The sequence below is a fragment of the Ranitomeya imitator genome, chromosome 1, assembly GCF_032444005.1.
Source record: "Ranitomeya imitator isolate aRanImi1 chromosome 1, aRanImi1.pri, whole genome shotgun sequence".
Classification (NCBI taxonomy): Eukaryota; Metazoa; Chordata; class Amphibia; order Anura; family Dendrobatidae; genus Ranitomeya; species Ranitomeya imitator.
Window position 1 is genome coordinate 31,095,704 of NC_091282.1, and position 20,655 is coordinate 31,116,358.

The window sequence follows — 20,655 nt, forward strand, 5'->3', positions numbered from 1 at the left end:
ACTGCACGGAGCAGACACAGGACCCCACTGCACGGAGCAGACACAGGACCCCACTGTACGGAGCAGACACAGGACCCCACTGTACAGAGCAGACACAGGACCCCACTGTACAGAGCAGACACAGGACCCCACTGTACGGAGCAGACACAGGACCCCACTGCACGGAGCAGACACAGGACCCCACTGTACGGAGCAGACACAGGACCCCACTGCACGGAGCAGACACAGGACCCCACTGTACAGAGCAGACACAGGACCCCACTGTACGGAGCAGACACAGGACCCCACTGTACGGAGCAGACACAGGACCCCACTGCACGGAGCAGACACAGGACCCCACTGTACGGAGCAGACACAGGACCCCACTGCACGGAGCAGACACAAGACCCCACTGTACGGAGCAGACACAAGACCCCACTGTACGGAGCAGACACAGGACCCCACTGTACGGAGCAGACACAGGACCCCACTGCACGGAGCAGACACAGGACCCCACTGCACGGAGCAGACACAGGACCCCACTGCACGGAGCAGACACAAGACCCCACTGCACGGAGCAGACACAAGACCCCACTGCACGGAGCAGACACAGGACCCCCCTGCACAGAGCAGACACAGGACCCCACTGCACGGAGCAGACACAGGACCCCACTGCACGGAGCAGACACAAGACCCCACTGTACAGACCACTCCTGCTCTATTCCATCCTGTGCCCACCATTCACCTCAGATGTGAGCCCCTGATTAACCCCAGATGCCGCAGCCCTCTCCTCCATCATCCTCCTCCCTCTGTACTGTGGAGCGGAGTTTGTCGTTGCTGCTCCATAGATCTGAATGACAATATCAGCTCCACTTCATCTGCAGAAAGTTCTCCCTGAGCTCTGAGGAGGGTCCCCGAGTGACAGGGCTGCCGGGGACCCCTGTACCTTGTCTCCGGGGGGTGACAGCTTTCCTGGAGCACAGGACAAATCCAAGGAAGAGGTTCAGCAGCAGCAGCAACAGCCAGGACCGGGAATCACTCCGCAGATCCATGTCCTCCTGTGCGACCCCCGATGCAGGAGACCCACAGGACGATGCTGTGGATCCTGGTGGATTCAGCACGTGTGGGTGGGAGGGGGAGACGAGGAGGGGCTCACGGGAGATGACACCCACCCACAGCACGGGGCAGCCGGGCCCCCACCCACAGCACGGGGCAGCCGGGCCCCCACCCACAGCACGGGGCAGCCGGGCCCCCACCCACAGCACGGGGCAGCCGGGCCCCCACCCACAGCACGGGGCAGCCGGGCCCCCACCCACAGCACGGGGCAGCCCCCCACCCACAGCACGGGGCAGCCGGGCCCCCACCCACAGCACGGGGCAGCCGGGCCCCCACCCACAGCACGGACGGATCGGACTAAGCAGATAATGGGGATTATAGTGTCCCAGATGGAGCGACATGGTCCGGCCACTCAGACTAATGGAGCAGCAGGTCGGATTAGGAGGAGGCGGAGGGGCCGCGGCATCACCACAGGGGACCCCCGACTGTCCGCTATAGGGGCGCAGAGAAGTCCTGGTACATGGGGCACCAGGAGCAGAGACAGCCAAGCACAGTATATATAGAGGTCCTCTGCATGCACAGTATATATAGGGGCCCTCTGTATACACCGTATATATAGGGGTCCTCTGTATACACCGTATATATAGGGGTCCTCTGTATGCACAGTATATATAGGGGCCCTCTGTATACACCGTATATATAGGGGTCCTCTGTATACACCGTATATATAGGGGTCCTCTATATGCACTGTATATATAGGGGTCCTCTGCATGCACAGTATATATAGGGGCCCTCTGTATACACCGTATATATAGGGGTCCTCTGTATACACCGTATATATAGGGGTCCTCTGTATGCACTGTATATATAGGGGTCCTCTGCATGCACAGTATATATAGGGGCCCTCTGTATACACCGTATATATAGGGGTCCTCTGTATACACCGTATATATAGGGGTCCTCTGCATGCACAGTATATATAGGGGTCCTCTGCATGCACAGTATATATAGGGGCCCTCTGTATGCACAGTATATATAGGGGCCCTCTGTATACACCGTATATATAGGGGTCCTCTGTATGCACTGTATATATAGGGGTCCTCTGCATGCACAGTATATATAGAGGTCCTCTGCATGCACAGTATATATAGGGGTCCTCTGTATACACCGTATATATAGGGGTCCTCTCTATACACCGTATATATAGGGGTCCTCTGTATGCACAGTATATATAGGGGCCCTCTGTATGCACAGTATATATAGGGGGTCCTCTCTATACACCGTATATATAGGGGTCCTCTGTATGCACAGTATATATAGGGGTCCTCTGCATGCACAGTATATATAGGGGCCCTCTGTATGCACAGTATATATAGCGGTCCTCTGCCTCCACAGTATATATAGGGGCCCTCTGTATACACCGTATATATAGGGGTCCTCTGTATGCACTGTATATATAGGGGTCCTCTGCATGCACAGTATATATAGGGGCCCTCTGTATGCACAGTATATATAGGGGTCCTCTGCCTCCACAGTATATATAGGGGCCCTCTGTATACACCGTATATATAGGGGTCCTCTGTATGCACTGTATATATAGGGGTCCTCTGTATACACCGTATATATAGGGGCCCTCTGTATGCACAGTATATATAGGGGTCCTCTGCATTCACAGTATATATAGGGGCCCTCTGTATGCACAGTATATATAGGGGCCCTCTGTATACACCGTATATATAGGGGCCCTCTGTATGCACAGTATATATAGGGGTCCTCTGCATCCACAGTATAGAGGTCCTCTGTATGCACAGTATATATAGGGGTCCTCTGTATGAACAGTATAGGGGTCCTCTGCATGCACAGTATAGGGGTCCTCTGCATGCACAGTATAGGGGTCCTCTGTATGAACAGTATAGGGGTCCTCTGCATGCACAGTATAGGGGTCCTCTGCATGCACAGTATAGGGGTCCTCTGTATGCACAGTATATATAGGGGTCCTCTGCATCCACAGTATATATAGGGGTCCTCTGCATCCACAGTATATATAGGGGCCCTCTGCATCCACAGTATATATAGGGGCCCTCTGTATGCACAGTATATATAGGGGCCCTCTATGCACAGTATATATAGGGGTCCTCTGCATTCACAGTATATATAGGGGTCCTCTGCATCCACAGTATAGAGGTCCTCTGTATGCACAGTATATATAGGGGTCCTCTGTATGAACAGTATAGGGGTCCTCTGCATGCACAGTATAGGGGTCCTCTGCATGCACAGTATAGGGGTCCTCTGTATGCACAGTATATATAGGGATCCTCTGCATCCACAGTATATATAGGGGTCCTCTGCATCCACAGTATAGAGGTCCTCTGCATGCACAGTATATATATAGGGGTCCTCTGCATCCACAGTATATATAGGGGCCCTCTGCATGCACAGTATATATAGTGGTCCTCTGTATGCACAGTATATATAGGGGTCCTCTGCATGCACAGTATATATAGGGGCCCTCTGCATCCACAGTATAGAGGTCCTCTGCATGCACAGTATATATATAGGGGTCCTCTGCATGCACAGTATATATAGGGGTCCTCTGTATGCACAGTATATATAGGGGCCCTCTGTATACACCGTATATATAGGGGTCCTCTGTATACACCGTATATATAGGGGTCCTCTGTATGCACTGTATATATAGGGGTCCTCTGCATGCACAGTATATATAGGGGCCCTCTGTATGCACAGTATATATAGGGGCCCTCTGTATACACCGTATATATAGGGGCCCTCTGTATGCACAGTATATATAGGGGCCCTCTGTATACACCGTATATATAGGGGCCCTCTGTATGCACAGTATATATAGGGGCCCTCTGTATACACCGTATATATAGGGGCCCTCTGTATGCACAGTATATATAGGGGCCCTCTGTATACACCGTATATATAGGGGTCCTCTGTATGCACTGTATATATAGGGGTCCTCTGCATGCACAGTATATATAGAGGTCCTCTGCATGCACAGTATATATAGGGGCCCTCTGTATACACCGTATATATAGGGGTCCTCTGCATGCACAGTATATATAGGGGCCCTCTGTATACACCGTATATATAGGGGTCCTCTGTATGCACTGTATATATAGGGGTCCTCTGCATGCACAGTATATATAGGGGCCCTCTGTATGCACAGTATATATAGGGGTCCTCTCTATACACCGTATATATAGGGGTCCTCTGTATGCACAGTATATATAGGGGCCCTCTGTATGCACAGTATATATAGGGGTCCTCTCTATACACCGTATATATAGGGGTCCTCTGTATGCACAGTATATATAGGGGTCCTCTGCATGCACAGTATATAGGGGCCCTCTGTATGCACAGTATATATAGGGGTCCTCTGCCTCCACAGTATATATAGGGGCCCTCTGTATACACCGTATATATAGGGGTCCTCTGTATGCACTGTATATATAGGGGTCCTCTGCATGCACAGTATATATAGGGGCCCTCTGTATGCACAGTATATATAGGGGTCCTCTGCCTCCACAGTATATATAGGGGCCCTCTGTATACACCGTATATATAGGGGTCCTCTGTATGCACTGTATATATAGGGGTCCTCTGTATACACCGTATATATAGGGGCCCTCTGTATGCACAGTATATATAGGGGTCCTCTGCATTCACAGTATATATAGGGGCCCTCTGTATGCACAGTATATATAGGGGCCCTCTGTATACACCGTATATATAGGGGCCCTCTGTATGCACAGTATATATAGGGGTCCTCTGCATTCACAGTATATATAGGGGTCCTCTGCATCCACAGTATAGAGGTCCTCTGTATGCACAGTATATATAGGGGTCCTCTGTATGAACAGTATAGGGGTCCTCTGCATGCACAGTATAGGGGTCCTCTGTATGCACAGTATATATAGGGGTCCTCTGCATCCACAGTATATATAGGGGTCCTCTGCATCCACAGTATATATAGGGGCCCTCTGCATCCACAGTATATATAGGGGCCCTCTGTATGCACAGTATATATAGGGGCCCTCTGCATTCACAGTATATATAGGGGTCCTCTGCATCCACAGTATAGAGGTCCTCTGTATGCACAGTATATATAGGGGTCCTCTGTATGAACAGTATAGGGGTCCTCTGCATGCACAGTATAGGGGTCCTCTGCATGCACAGTATAGGGGTCCTCTGTATGCACAGTATATATAGGGATCCTCTGCATCCACAGTATATATAGGGGTCCTCTGCATCCACAGTATAGAAGTCCTCTGCATGCACAGTATATATATATAGGGGTCCTCTGCATCCACAGTATATATAGGGGCCCTCTGCATGCACAGTATATATAGTGGTCCTCTGTATGCACAGTATATATAGGGGTCCTCTGCATGCACAGTATATATAGGGGCCCTCTGCATCCACAGTATAGAGGTCCTCTGCATGCACAGTATATATATAGGGGTCCTCTGCATGCACAGTATATATAGGGGTCCTCTGTATGCACAGTATATATAGGGGTCCTCTGCATGCACAGTATATATAGGGGTCCTCTGCATCCACCGTATATATAGGGGTCCTCTGCATCCACAGTATAGGAGTGCTCTGCATGCACAGTATAGGGGTCCTCTGTATCCACAGTATAGGGGTCCTCTGCATCCACAGTATAGGGGCCCTCTGCATCTACAGTATAGGGTCCTCTGCATGCACAGTATAGGGGCCCTCTGTATGCACAGTATAGGGGTCCTCTGCATCCACAATATAGGGGCCATCTGCATCCACAGTATAAGGGCCCTCTGCATCCACAGTATAGGGGTCCTCTGCATGCACAGTATAGGGGTCCTCTGCATCCACAGTATAGGGGTCCTCTGCATCCACAGTATAGGGGCCCTCTGCATCCACAGTATAGGGGTCCTCTGCATGCACAGTATAGGGGCCCTCTGCATCCACAGAATAGGGGTCCTCTGTATCCACAGTATAGAGATCCTCTGTATGCACCGTATAGGGGTCCTCTGCATCCACAGTATAGGGGTCCTCTGCATCCACAGTATAGGGGTCCTCTGCATCCACAGTATAGGGGCCCTCTGCATCCACAGTATAGGGGTCCTCTGCATGCACAGTATAGGGGCCCTCTGCATCCACAGAATAGGGGTCCTCTGTATCCACAGTATAGAGATCCTCTGTATGCACCGTATAGGGGTCCTCTGCATCCACAGTATAGGGCCCTCTGCATGCACAGTATAGGGGTCCTCTGCATCCACAATATAGGGGCCATCTGCATCCACGGTATAAGGGCCCTCTGCATCCACAGTATAGGGGTCCTCTGCATGCACAGTATAGGGGTCCTCTGCATCCACAGTATAGGGGTCCTCTGCATCCACAGTATAGGGGCCCTCTGCATCCACAGTATAGGGGTCCTCTGCATGCACAGTATAGGGGCCCTCTGCATCCACAGAATAGGGGTCCTCTGTATGCACCGTATAGGGGTCCTCTGCATCCACAGTATAGGGGCCCTCTGCATCCACAGTATAGGGCCCTCTGCATCCACAGTATAGGGGCCCTCTGCATCCACAGTATAGGGCCCTCTGTATGCACAGTATAGGGGTCCTCTGCATGCACAGTATAGGGGTCCTCTCTATGCACAGTATAGGGACCCTCTGCATCCACAGTATAGGGGTCCTCTACATCCACAGTATAGAGGTCCTCTGCAGCACATTATAGGGGTCCTCTGCATGCACAGTATAGGGGTCCTCTATGCACAGTATAGGGGCCCTCTGTATGCACAGTATAGGGGTCCGCTGCATGCACAGTATAGGGGCCCTCTGCATCCACAGTATAGGGGTCCTCTGTATGCACAGTATAGGGGTCCTCTGCATGCACAGTATAGGGGTCCTCTGTATGCACAGTATAGGGCCCTCTGCATGCACAGTATAGGGGCCCTCTGCAGCACAGTATAGGGGTCCTCTGCATGCACAGTATAGGAGTGCTCTGCATGCACAGTATAGGGGTCCTCTGCATCCACAGTATAGGGGTCCTCTGCATGTACAGTATAGGGGTCCTCTGCATGCACAGTATAGGGCCCTCTGCATGCACAGTATAGGGGTCCTCTGCATGCACAGTATAGGGGTCCTCTGCATGCACAGTATAGGGGTCCTCTGCATGCACAGTATAGGGTCCTCTGCATCCACAGTATAGGGGTCCTCTGCATGTACAGTATAGGGGTCCTCTGCATGCACAGTATAGGGCCCTCTGCATGCACAGTATATGGCCCTCTGCATGCACAGTATAGGGCCCTCTGCATGCACAGTATAGGGGTCCTCTGTATGCACAGTATAGGGGTCCTCTGTATGCACAGTATAGGGGTCCTCTGTATGCACAGTATAGGGGTCCTCTGTATGCACAGTATAGGGGTCCTCTGTATGCACAGTATAGGGGTCCTCTGTATGCACAGTATAGGGGTCCTCTGTATGCACAGTATAGGGGTCCTCTGTATGCACAGTATAGGGGTCCTCTGTATGCACAGTATAGGGGTCCTCTGCATCCACATTATAGGGGCCCTCTGCATCCACAATATAGGGGTCCTCTGCATGCACAGTAAAGGGGTTCTCTGCATGCACAGTATAGGGGTCCTCTGCATGCACAGTATAGGGGTCCTCTGCATCCACAGTGTATGGGCCCTCTGCGTGCACAGTATAGGGGTCTGGCCTCTGTTCAGAGGTGTCTTTCTTTTCAGAAGTGCACAAAACTGTGGCCGACGGCACTTTTATGCAATCCTAAAAGGACGAACACCACTGGATCCCAGGTCACACGGCGTCCACAGTGCTTCCATCTGCCTCATTCTAGGGAATCTTCTGTCGGCGGTTCTGTCTGAATCGCGTATTTCAGAGATTTACACTGAAACCCCAGTGTAAGCGCTCAGCGTGGCGCACAGGATAAATTATTATTTTTTCACTGTTGACGCTGACAGCGGTACCATTTTTATTTACATCCGTGTTTGATCGCGTTTTATTGCACTTTTATGTTCTGCGGATAATGATAAAGCATTTTTTTTCTGCCTCGTTTTTTATTTATTTTTTAATCGGGTTAACTAGTGGGACAGTTTTATAGAGCGAGTTGTTATGGACGCAGCAATACCAAATGTGTACTTTAAGGGTATGTGCACACATTGCGGATTTGACTGCGGATCCGCAGCAGTTTTCCATGAGGTGTATAGAACCATGTAAACCTATGGAAGTTCAAAAACACTGTGCACATGCTGCGGAAGAAAACGAGCGGATTCGCAGCATTTTTTTTCCGCAGCATGTCAATTCTCTGTGCGAAACTGCATCGTTTCTGCACCCATTGACTTCCATTGAGTCAGGCACATCCGCAGCAAAACCGCAGATATAAAAAAGATCTGCAGTTTAGCTGCAGATGAAACGCAGATCGGGAGGAAGGAGTGTATGGGCGGTGACTGTGTGTGGGCGGGGTCTGGTGTGTGGGTCGGTGGGGCTGTGTGCGGGGTCGGCGGAACTGTCTGGGGGTCTGCGGGCTGTCCGGGGGTCTGCTGGAGCTGTCCGGGGAGGTCTGCACAGGCTGTCCGGTGGGGCTGTGGGGGGGTCTGCGGGGCTGTCCCGGGCTGAGTCAGTGTGTGTGTGTGTGCAGGCATCGTCCAATGGGACTACAACTCCCATCCGGCTATGCCTTCTACAGTGACAGTGATTGACACATTAGCCAATGATGGGACAGTAGTAGTCCCATCATCTGGCTAATGTGTTGACTGTAAAAAAAAAAAAAACATACAGTACATATATAGTTCATACTCACCATCTACAGCTAATCCCTGAAACCCTCGCTCACCTAAAAAAAAAAAAATAAATAAACCAACAATATACTCCCTGTTTCCGACGTAGTCCAATTAATACGATTGTCCCACGACGATCTCCCATGGAGAGCTGCCACATCAGCTGATGCGACCGCTCTCCAGGGGCGCCAGGATACAATGATGGAAGGTATCCTTCCGCACTGCGCTGCTGTGGGTATAGTTCATAGTCTCACTTGCGGCACAGCAGCGTGGGAAAATTCTCACACAGCATTACCATAAAGTGAGACAATGAACTAAAGTAACCTCCTCAGTGATGCACTGCAGGAGCCATTGTCTTCTGTCAGTGTGTCACTGGAGGCCCTATAGAGCGGTGACATCACCCTATGTCACTGTTCTATAGAGGAGATTGTCGTGGGATACTTGTTATTAATTGGACTGTGTCGGACAGGGAGTATATGGTTGGTTTATTTATTTTTTTTGCAGGCGATCAAGGGCATTGCAGGAATTAGGCGTGCTTGTAAGTCGGGTGAAATTAAGAATATTAAAATACTTTTTCTGGCTGTCTTTTTTTAACTCTTTCACTACTATAGGATTAGTAATGGATAGGAGTCTTATTGACGCCTCTCCATTATTAACCGGGCCTAATGTCACCTTACAATGCAAAGGTGACATTAACCCCTTATTACCCCATATGCCACCCTACAGGGCAGTGGGAAGAGAGGGGCTATGTGCCAGAATTGGCGCATCTTACCGATGCGCCATTTCTCGGGTGGCTGGGAGCTGGTATTTGTAGCCAGGGGGGAGGGCAATATCCATGGCCCCATCCTAGGCTATGAATATAAGCCCGCAGCTGTCTGCGTAGCCTTTCTGGCTATGAAATATAGAGGAACCCCATGCCATTTTTTGGGTGGTCCCCCTATTTTAATAGTAAAGGCTATGCAGACAGCTGCTGGCTGATATAGCCTGGGAAGGGGCCATGAGTATTACCTCCTTCCCAGGCTACAAATATTGGCCCCTGGCCGTCGGCTTTCCCCGTCTGGCGCAGAAAATTGCGCGGGAGCCCACACCATTTTTTCCCGTGTTTTATTTTTCAAAATTAAACATTGTTCATTAATAAACATCGGCCTTGCTATTACATATCTATGGATATCTCTCTCTCTATATATATATATCCAGTATCTATAGATGGATATCTATTAGTGATGAGCGAGTATACTTGTTGCTCGGGTTTTTCAGAGCACGCTCGGGTGATCTCCGAGTATTTATGACTAATCAGAGATTTAGTTTTCCTTGCCACAGCTGGATGATTTACAGCTGCTAGGCAGCCTGAGTACATGTGGGGGTTACCTGGTTGCTAGGGAATCCCCACATGTACTCAGGCTAGTAGCCACAAATCATCCAGCTGTGGCAAGGAAAACTAAATCTCCGAGCAGTCATAAATACTCGGAGACCACCCGAGCGTGCTCTGAAAAACCCGAGCAACGAGTATACTCGCTCATCACTAATATCTATAGATATATTTATAGATAGATATATTCATAGATAGATAAACTATTCATCTATCCATATATCTATTATCTATAGATCTATCATCTATTATCTATCTATCATCTATCTCATTCCATCTATCTATCATCTATCTATCTCATTCCTTCCATCCATCTATCTATCTATCTGATAGAAGGAATGAGATAGATCTATAGATAGATAGATCTATACATAGATCGATAGATATTATCTATAGATCTATCTATCCCATATCTATCTATTATCTATCTATCTATCTATCTATCTATCTATCTATCTATCTATCTATCTATCTGTGTGTGTAATGGAGTGTGGGTTGGACAAATGTAAAAGAGGAGGTTGGACAAGAAATTACATCATAAATCTTTTTTTTTGTTGTTAAATAATAGATCTTTATTTAGCTTTCAAAAACGCATTAAAAAAACGCACCAAAAAAGAGCAGATTTTTACCTGTGTTTTCTGCCAAGAGATGCGGATTCAGTTCTGGAAAATCCGCAGGCAAATCTGCAACGTGTGCACATACCCTTATTGGGTTTTTTAGTTACATAAATACATGTATTTATTAGTAAAATATTTGTTTCTTCTTTTTTTTTCTTTATTTAGGGATTTTTAACCCCTTTACCCCCAAGGGTGGTTTGCACGTTATGGACCGGGCCAATTTTTACAATTCTGACCACTGTCCCTTTATGAGGTTATAACTCTGGAACGCTTCAACGGATCCCAGTGATTCTGACATTGTTTTCTGGTGACATATTGTACTTCATGGTAGTGGTAAAAATTCTTTGATAGCACCTGCGTTTATTTGTGAAAAAAACGGAAATTTGGCGAAAATTTCGCAATTTTCCAACTTTGAATTTTTATGCAATTAAATCACAGAGATATGTCACACAAAATACTTAATAAGTAACATTTCCCACATGTCTACTTTACATCAGCACAATTTTGGAACCAACATTTTTTTTTGTTAGGGAGTTATAAGGGTTAAAAGTTGACCAGCAATTTCTCATTTTTACAACACCATTTTTTTTTAGGGACCACATCTCATTTGAAGTCATTTTGAGGGGTCTATATGTTAGAAAATACCCAAGTGTGACACAATTCTAAAAACTACACCCCTCAAGGTGCTCAAAACCATATTCAAGAAGTTTATTAACCCTTCTGGTGTTTCACAGTAATTTTTGGAATGTTTAAATAAAAATGAACATTTACGGTAACTTTTTTTCACAAAAAATTTACTTCAGCTCCAATTTGTTTTATTTTCACAAGGGTAACAGGAGAAAATGGACCCCAAACATTGTTGTGCAATTTGTCCTGAGTACACCGATACCCCATATGTGGGGGTAAACCACTGTTTGGGCGCATGGCAGAGCTCGGAAGCAAAGGAGTGCCGTTTGACTTTTCAATGCAAAATTGACTGGAATCGAGTTGGGACGCCATGTTGCGTTTGGAGAGCCCCTGGTGTGCCTAAACATTGAAACCCCCCACAAGTGACACCATTTTGGAAAGTAGACCACCTAAGGAACTTATCTAGATGTGTTTTGAGCGCTTTGACCCACCAAGTGCTTCACAGAAATTTATAATGCAGAGCCGTAAAAATAAAACAAAAAATTTTTCCCACAAAAATTATTTTTTTAGCCCCCAGTTTTGTATTTTCCCGAGGGTAACTGGAGAAAATGGACACCAAAAGTTGTTGTCCTATTTGTCCTGAGTACGCTGATACCCCATATGTTGCGGTAAACCCCTGATTGGGCGCATGGGAGGGCTCGGAAGGGAAGGAGCGCCATTTGGAATGCAGACTTAGATGGAATGGTCTGCAGGTGTCACATTGCGTTTGCAGAGCCCCTAATGTACCTAAACAGTAGAAACCCCACACAAGTGACACCATTTTGGAAACTAGACCCCCTAAGGAACTAGGGGGGCTTCACAGTAGTTTAGAATGCAGAGCAGTAAAAATAAAACAAAAATTTTTTCCCACAAAAATTATTTTTTAGCCCCCAGTTTTGTATTTTCCCAAGGGTAACAGGAGAAATTGGACCCCAAAAGTTGTTGTCCTATTTATCCTGAGTACGCTGATACCCCATATGTTGGGGGGAACCACTGTTTGGGCACACGGGAGAGCTCGGAAGGGAAGGAGCACTGTTTTACTTTTCAACGCAGAATTGGCTGGAATTGAGATCGGACGCCATGTCGCGTTTGGAGAGCCCCTGATGTGCCTAAACAGTGGAAACCCCCTAATTATAACTGAAACCCTAATCCAAACACAACCCTAACCCTAATCACAACAGTAACCCTAACCACACCTCTAACCCTGACACACCCTAACCCTAATCCCAACCCTATTCCCAACTGTAAATGTAATCCAAACCCTAACCGCAACTTTAGCTCCAACCCTAACTGTAGCTTTAACCCTAACCCTAGCCCTAACCCTAGCCCCAACCCTAGCCCTAACCCTAGCCCTAACCCTAGCCCTAACCCTAATGGAAAAATGGAAATAAATACATTTTTTTAATTTTTCCCTAACTAAGGGGGTGATGAAGGGGGGTTTGATTTACTTTTATAGCGGGTTTTTTAGCGGATTTTTATGATTGGCAGCCGTCACACACTGAAAGACGCTTTTTATTGCAAAAAAATATTTTTTGCGTTACCACATTTTGAGAGCTATAAATTTTCCATATTTTGGTCCACAGAGTCTTGTGAGGTCTTGTTATTTGCGGGACGAGTTTACATTTTTATTGGTAACATTTTCGGGCACGTGACATTTTTTGATCGCTTTTTATTCCGATTTTTGTGAGGCAGAATGACCAAAAACCAGCTATTCATGAATTTCTTTTGGGGGAGGCGTTTATACCGTTCTGCGTTTGGTAAAATTGATAAATCAGTTTTATTCTCCGGGTCAGTACGATTACAGCGATACCTCATTTATATCATTTTTTTATGTTTTGGCGCTTTTATACGATAAAAACTATTTTATAGAAAAAATAATTATTTTTGCATCGCTTTATTCTCAGGACTATAACTTTTTTATTTTTTTGCTGATGATGCTGTATGGCGGCTCGTTTTTTGCGGGACAAGATGACGTTTTCAGCGGTACCATGGTTATTTATATCTGTCTTTTTGATCGCGTGTTATTCCACTTTTTGTTCGGCGGTATGATAATAAAGCGTTGTTTTTGCCTCGTTTTTTTTTTTTTTTCTTACGGTGTTTACTGAAGGGGTTAACTAGTGGGCCAGTTTTATAGGTCGGGCCGTTACGGACACGGCGATACTAAATATGTGTACTTTTATTGTTTTTTTTATTTAGATAAAGAAATGTATTTATGGGAATAATATATATATATTTTTTTTCATTATTTAGGAATTTTATTTTTTATTTTTTTATACACATTTGGAAAAAATTTTTTTAACTTTTTTACTTTGTCCCAGGGGGGGACATCACAGATCGGTGATCTGACAGTTTGCACAGCACTCTGTCAGATCACCGATCTGTCTGAGAGCAGTGCAGCGTTACCAAGCGCCCGCTCTGAGCAGGCGCTGTGAAGCCACCTCCCTCCCTGCAGGACCCGGATGCCGCGGCCATCTTGTATCCGGGCCTGCTACAGGGAGAGAGGTAGGGAGACCCTCGCAGCAACGCGATCACATCGCGTTGCTGCGGGGGGGCTCAGGGAAGCCCGCAGGGAGCCCCCTCCCTGCGCGATGCTTCCCTGTACCGCTGGCACATCGTGATCATGTTTGATCGTGGTGTGCCGGGGGTTAATGTGCCGGGGGCGGTCCATGACCGCTCCTTGCACATAGTGCTGGATGTCAGCTGCGATAGGCAGCTGACACTCGGCCGCGCTCCCCCTGTGAGCGCGGCCGATCGCGTATGACGTACTATCCCGTCGGTGGTCATAGGGGCCCACCCCACCTCGACGGGATAGTACGTCTAATGTCAGAAAGGGGTTAAAAAATAAATTTTTACACTGTGTAATATTTTATTTTTAACTTTATTACATTGTCCTATCTTGGGACATCACTGTATAACATCAGATTGCTGATCTGACACTCCGCACTGCAGAGTATCAGATCAGGATCTGACAGGCAGGGAAGTAGGGATGCCAGCACCTGCTCTCAGCTGACAAGCCACCTTCCCTGCAGGACCCGGAAGGACCCCACGGCCATCTTGATGCTGGTAGTCTCCATGGAGACCATCATGACAACGTGATCGCAATGCGTTGTCCTGATGGAAGCGCAATGCTCCTCTATGCCGCTGTCATTACTGACACTGTCATCAGAGGGGTTATATGCCCACGATCGGTGCTGGCACAGATCGTGGGTGTTGCTGTGCGGTGTCAGCTCTCATACAGAGCTGACACCCTCACGCGATCCCCTCGGTACTCAGCGTGAGGCCGCACGATTGCCATGCCGTACATATACTTCTGTTTGCGGGAATATACCTCCTGCAGAGCAGTATTTCTATGGCGCATGTTGGGAAGGGGTTAAGGAGGACTACGTGGTGCCCATTTATTGTATGAAGCACTGTGGGGCTCTTAATACTGTATGGAAGATTATGCCCATTGTACTGTATAGAGCACTACATGGAACCATTGTATTGTGTGGAGGACTATGCGGGGCCCATTATTCTGTATCAAGGATTATGTAGGGTGCATTATTCGGTATGGAGCACTATGTGGGGCCCATTGTATTGTATGGAGCACTGTGTGGGGCCCATTTTACTGTATGGAATATGCCCATTGTACTGTATAGAGCACTATGTGGGACCATTATACTGTATGGAGGACTATGTGGGGCCCATTATACTATGTGGAGGGCATATGTAGTGGTCACAGTTGGGGCATCATACTGTGTTGAGGTCACCATACTTTGCTGGAGGGGTACAGTAGGGTCATCATACTGTGTGTGTGGAGGGTACTGTGGAGGAATTCACTGTGGGGGTATTCTACTGTGTTTGGGGGCTATTTTGTTGGCATCATATTTTATTATTTGTATTATTAATTCAATATTTTTTTAGCTCTTACATAACATGATATTATTCCAATATTTCATTCTAAGATCTGTTAATTAAAATGTACTTTGTGGGACGACTCCTTTAAGTTTGTTTCCATATGAAAAAGTTCATTGTTATATTTGATAAGGAAAAACTTCAATTGTGGACTTTTTTTTTTAATAAATATCAACGTTGGCCGCGTCTTTGTCCATGATTTTAATTTTGGCCTTCTGTGTATTTGATTTTGACATCCCTGATCTAGATCCTCTGAAGTTGGGGACATTCTTTGTTCCAATCCCTCCTTCTGGGCACAACATAAGAATCCTAAAATATTAGGGGGGTTTTCAAGACAGGAAACTTTTTTAGGAATACAGTAAATGCAGCAAAGTCGGTGACCTCGCAAGGGACGGTGGCTGAAGACCACTCATTGTTCTTGATCGCTCAGTGAGGTCTTCAAGTTCTTGGTGGGATTTTGCTCACAGGTGATGTGAAATACTGGAACCTTTCCTTTATGGAACATTTACTCCAGGTAGTAATACTTTACTTCTGACTCCTTCTTACTCATAGCAGATATTTACAGCCCACTCGAATGGAGAATCACTTAGTCTTGTAGCGGAGGCTTCCGAGATCTTGAAAAAAAGTCTTCAAATGGCAAAAATATGAATTAATGTCATGCTCAGAACATTCCAATCCTTTTCGTCAGTCGTTTTCTACACTATATCTGTACTTTATGAAATCGTCAACATTTTGAGAAGATTTGTCTCTGCGCCTTGAACCCCGTTGATCTCTGAAACTTTGGTTGATCCCTGGAGAGACACGAACTGTGTAGAGAACCATAGAAAGTCCATGAGCCGGTGCACCACTCTGCTTGTGGATGAAGCGGCCCGGTGCTTAGTGGGGGGCTTCTGCCCCTTTGTTTCAGTGATCACGGGGAATGGGATCCCAGCTTTTCTACAAATGGTCATGATGGACATATAAATTAGAGGTAGCGGTAGAGCGGTGTTTTTGGAACTGCCATACAAATCAATGGTCATAGATGTGCATGCACGGCCACCTTTCCACTGCCACGTGCCCCATTCTGGAACCCATGTTAATCATACTTTTGTAGCCTAATGCCATAATTGTAAGAGATGGGACGACCCCTTAAAGCAACATTCTCATCATAGGGTATGCCATCACTAGAGATGATCCAAAAGATTTGCAGGACTCTGACCCAGAAGCCTCTTTGACAGACAGTGGCCTACCGGCATCACCGGTGCCTCCTCTGATTAGTAGCCTATTGTGACATTATCTTTGTGGTGGGACACACCTTGACATCAATGCGGGACCTACTGATCAGAAATAGTGCAGCAAGGCCAACAGGTGGGTGGAGGTTCTCAGTGCTTTGTTCTGGCAGCCACGGTCTACCGACACAGCAGAAGGTCCAGGGTCCTGTGAATCTATTTGCCCAACCACAGTGCTATTACTCTAACCATTTGGCATACCTACTTATCCTGAGAAGAATGTGGCCCCTGGGGTAGTGTAGCACTGCGGCCCGGTGCTGTTTTTCCTTCACAATGGCTGTGCCGGTCATCGCCTGGACTGGGAACTGCAGATGTTGGCACTATAGAGGAATACGTTGTACACCAGCACCGCGGGCCGTTCAGGCTCAGGATCGGTGGGGGTGTTAGTGGATCTCTTCTCTAATATTAGGTGGAGTAGATCGTGGAGCACAGTAATGGAGACAGTACTAATGACAACCCAATCTTACCCTTGGAAATTTTGGATCAGCCGGTTCCATCTTGGTTAGACTCAATCTATGTCTCCGAGAACCCAACCAGCTCCATTACTTGTCATTGTGCAGATGAAAAATAAGGTGAAAAAAGGGGGCAAAGACGATGTGCACCAGGATGAACGATGCACAAAGCATGGACACATCATGGAGAAGTCAGAAGGGGACACTGGTGGAGAGGTGAGATGCAGACACTCTTGAGGGCTCGTGCCTTCCATGTTTAGTGCCAGTCATGCCACCACTTCCAGCATCGTCGCTTATATAGGGATCAAAGGAAGGCACGGATGAGGCTAAAGACAAAGTCTGTTTCTTCCCCCAACCCAATTTCACTTTAGTTGTTCTCATGAGTAACATTTTGCTGCACTATGGGGCACATTAATCAATGGAAAAGGCCATTGTCCGAGAAGTCGCCTCTCCTCCATTGATTGCGCTGACACGTGTCGCTGGGTAATCATTTCCCGGGCCGATATCTGCTGTTGCCCAGTGCAAGGACCAGAAATACCCAAACTCTAGATAAAACTCTACATAAAACTCTGATGAACCTTTGATAAAACTCTGATGAGGCTTGGACCAAACTTTGATGAAACTTTGGATTCTGCGAATACCCCTTTAATCTTCGTATGTTATACGCCAATTTACTAAGAAGCCAGAATGTTTTAGGAGGAACGTAAAATACCCGGAAGAATATATGACCTCCACGCTGACCTTGTCCTTAGTTGGATTGGACCCCTGCAAAGTTTTAAAAGCGACAGAGCCACTACGGACCCTCCTGCTGGATGTGCCCCTTTGGCCCTACTTTTTTCAACCTTTATTGATCAAGAAGTTTGAAGAGAGCAAAAAAAAAAAAAACTAATAAGGCGCACGGCGATTTGGTCTCGCATAAGTTGCTAGACTTTTTCAGAATTGTGATTTTTGCTGTGAAAAATGGCAAAATCATAGCCAAGGGGCAGACAAGTCACTAATGTCTTGCACTAAAGTCTATGACCAGTGATAGAAATTCAAAGATACATTTGAGTTGTAACATTGCGACATAATAGGAAATCATGTCGCCGCGCAGTCGTAGCCTAAAGTTCTCCATATATGTTGCATTTAGCAAGTGGATCGGTAATTTGCTTATTCGCCTGCAGACAGTTTGGGAGTCGGGAGACAGGAGCACCTCTCTGCTTCCATGGGACGTGTTTCTGCAGAAATGAGAAGTTGACCTCGGATTTATGCTGTGGATTTGCAGTTTGATCAGCCCCCCCCCCAAAAAAATCGAGGCATCAGCGGGTGATTGGTCTTTATCATCAACTGGTAATAATTGCCGTCAGGGGACGGTTACCTCATTGGCCTCATTCAGACGTCCGGTTTTCACATATGAGTGATATAAGTGTTTTGCACGGACAGCACGCGTACCTATAACAGTGAATGGGGTCATTCCATGCCCGAGAGGTCCACGCAAAAGGATGGAGTGTCAGATCAAAATCGGCATTGCAAGTCTATGGAACAATGGAAAAAATCAGATGTCATCCAAGTACGGTCGGATTTTCACGGAATGAGAGATAGGGGAAGGTGGAGAAACTTTTTTTTTCACACATTAAAACCCACTCGGACAAAACTGATGAAACTTGGTCCAAACTCGGATAAAACAGTTTAATCTTGGACCAAAACTCAGATGAAGCATGGAAAAAAAAATTCTGATAAAACTCTTATGAAACTCAGACCAAACTTTGATGAAACCCGGACCAAACTTTGAAAAAAGCTGCAATGAAACTCGGACCAAACTTTCATGAAACTCAGGCCAAACTTTGATGAAACTCAGACCAATTTTTTTTAAAAATTCTAATGAAACCCAGACCAAACTTTGATGAAACTCGGACCAAACTTTGACGAAACTCGGACCAAACTTTGATGAAACTCGTACCAAACTTTGATGAAACTCAGGCAAAACTTTGATGAAACTCAGACCAAATTTTGAAAAAAAAATTCTAATGAAACCCAGATCAAACTTTGAATAAACTCGGACCAAACTTTGCTGAAACTGGGACCAAATTTTGATGAAACCCGGACCAAACTTTGAAAAAACTCTAATGAAACTCGGACCAAACGTTGATGAAGCTCAAACCAAATTTTGATAAAACTGATGAAACTTGGCCCAAACTTTGATGAAACTTGGCCCAAACTTTGATGAAACTCGGACCAAACTTTGATGAAACTCGGACCAAACTTTGATGAAACTCGGACCAAACTTTGACGAAACTCGGACCAAACTTTGATGAAACTCAGGCGAAACTTTGATGAAACTCAAACCAAATTTTGAAAAAAATTCTAATGAAACCCAGATCAAACTTTGAATAAACTCGGACCAAACTTTGATAAAACTGGGACCAAATTTTGATGAAACCCGGACCAAATTTTGAAAAAACTCTAATGAAACTCGGACCAAACATTGGTGAAGCTCAGACCAAATTTTGATAAAACTGATGAAACTTGGCCAAAACTATGATGAAACTCGGAACAAATGTTGGAAAAACCTCTAATAAAACTGACCAAACTTTGATAAAAATGATGAAACTCGGCCCAAAGTTTGATGAAACTCGGACCAAACTTTGATGAAACTCGGACCAAACTTTGATGAAACTCGGACCAAACTTTGATGAAACTCGGACCAAACTTTGACGAAACTCGGACCAAACTTTGATGAAACTCAGGCGAAACTTTGATGAAACTCAGACCAAATTTTGAAAAAAATTCTAATGAAACCCAGATCAAACTTTGAATAAACTCGGACCAAACTTTGATAAAACTGGGACCAAATTTTGATGAAACCCGGACCAAATTTTGAAAAAACTCTAATGAAACTCGGACCAAACATTGGTGAAGCTCAGACCAAATTTTGATAAAACTGATGAAACTTGGCCAAAACTATGATGAAACTCGGAACAAATGTTGGAAAAACCTCTAATAAAACTGACCAAACTTTGATAAAAATGATGAAACTCGGCCCAAAGTTTGATGAAAATCGGACCAAACTTTGAAAAAAACTCTAATAAAACTCGGACCAAACTTTGATGAAACCTGGACCAAACTTTGAAAAAATGAAACTCAGACCAAACGTTGATGAAACGCGGACCAAATTTTGAAAAAAACTAATAAAACTCAGACCAAACTTTGATGAAAATCAGGCCAAACTTTGAAAAAAACTCTAATAATACTCAGACCAAACTTTGATAAAAATGATGAAACTCGGCCCAAACTTTGATGAAAATCGGACCAAACTTTGAAAAATACTCTAATAAAACTCAGACCAAACTTTGATAAAACTGCTGAAACTTGGCCCAAACTTTGATGAAACGCGGAAAAAACTTTGAACAAAACTCTAATGAAACTCGAACCAAACTTTGATAAAACTCGCACCAAACTCTTATGAAACTCTGATGAAACTTGGACCAAACTTGATTAAAACTATGATAAAATTCTGATGAAAATCACTGATGAAATTGAGACCTTAGGCTAAATTCACACAAGCAAA

At 45.9% G+C, this 20,655-nt stretch overlaps 1 protein-coding gene across 1 annotated transcript in view; it reads right to left on the reverse strand.

Annotated features, from left to right (window-relative positions):
* Nucleotides 1–1,092, reverse strand: part of EGFLAM (EGF like, fibronectin type III and laminin G domains) — a 184,540-nt gene extending 183,448 nt beyond the window's left edge. Inside the window, exon 1 of the mRNA XM_069745931.1 lies at nt 926–1,092. Within this exon, the coding sequence (XP_069602032.1) occupies nt 926–1,031 (106 nt within the window). The 5' untranslated portion in view covers nt 1,032–1,092. The remainder of the gene's footprint in view (nt 1–925) is intronic.
* Between the last annotated feature and the right edge of the window lie 19,563 nt (nt 1,093–20,655).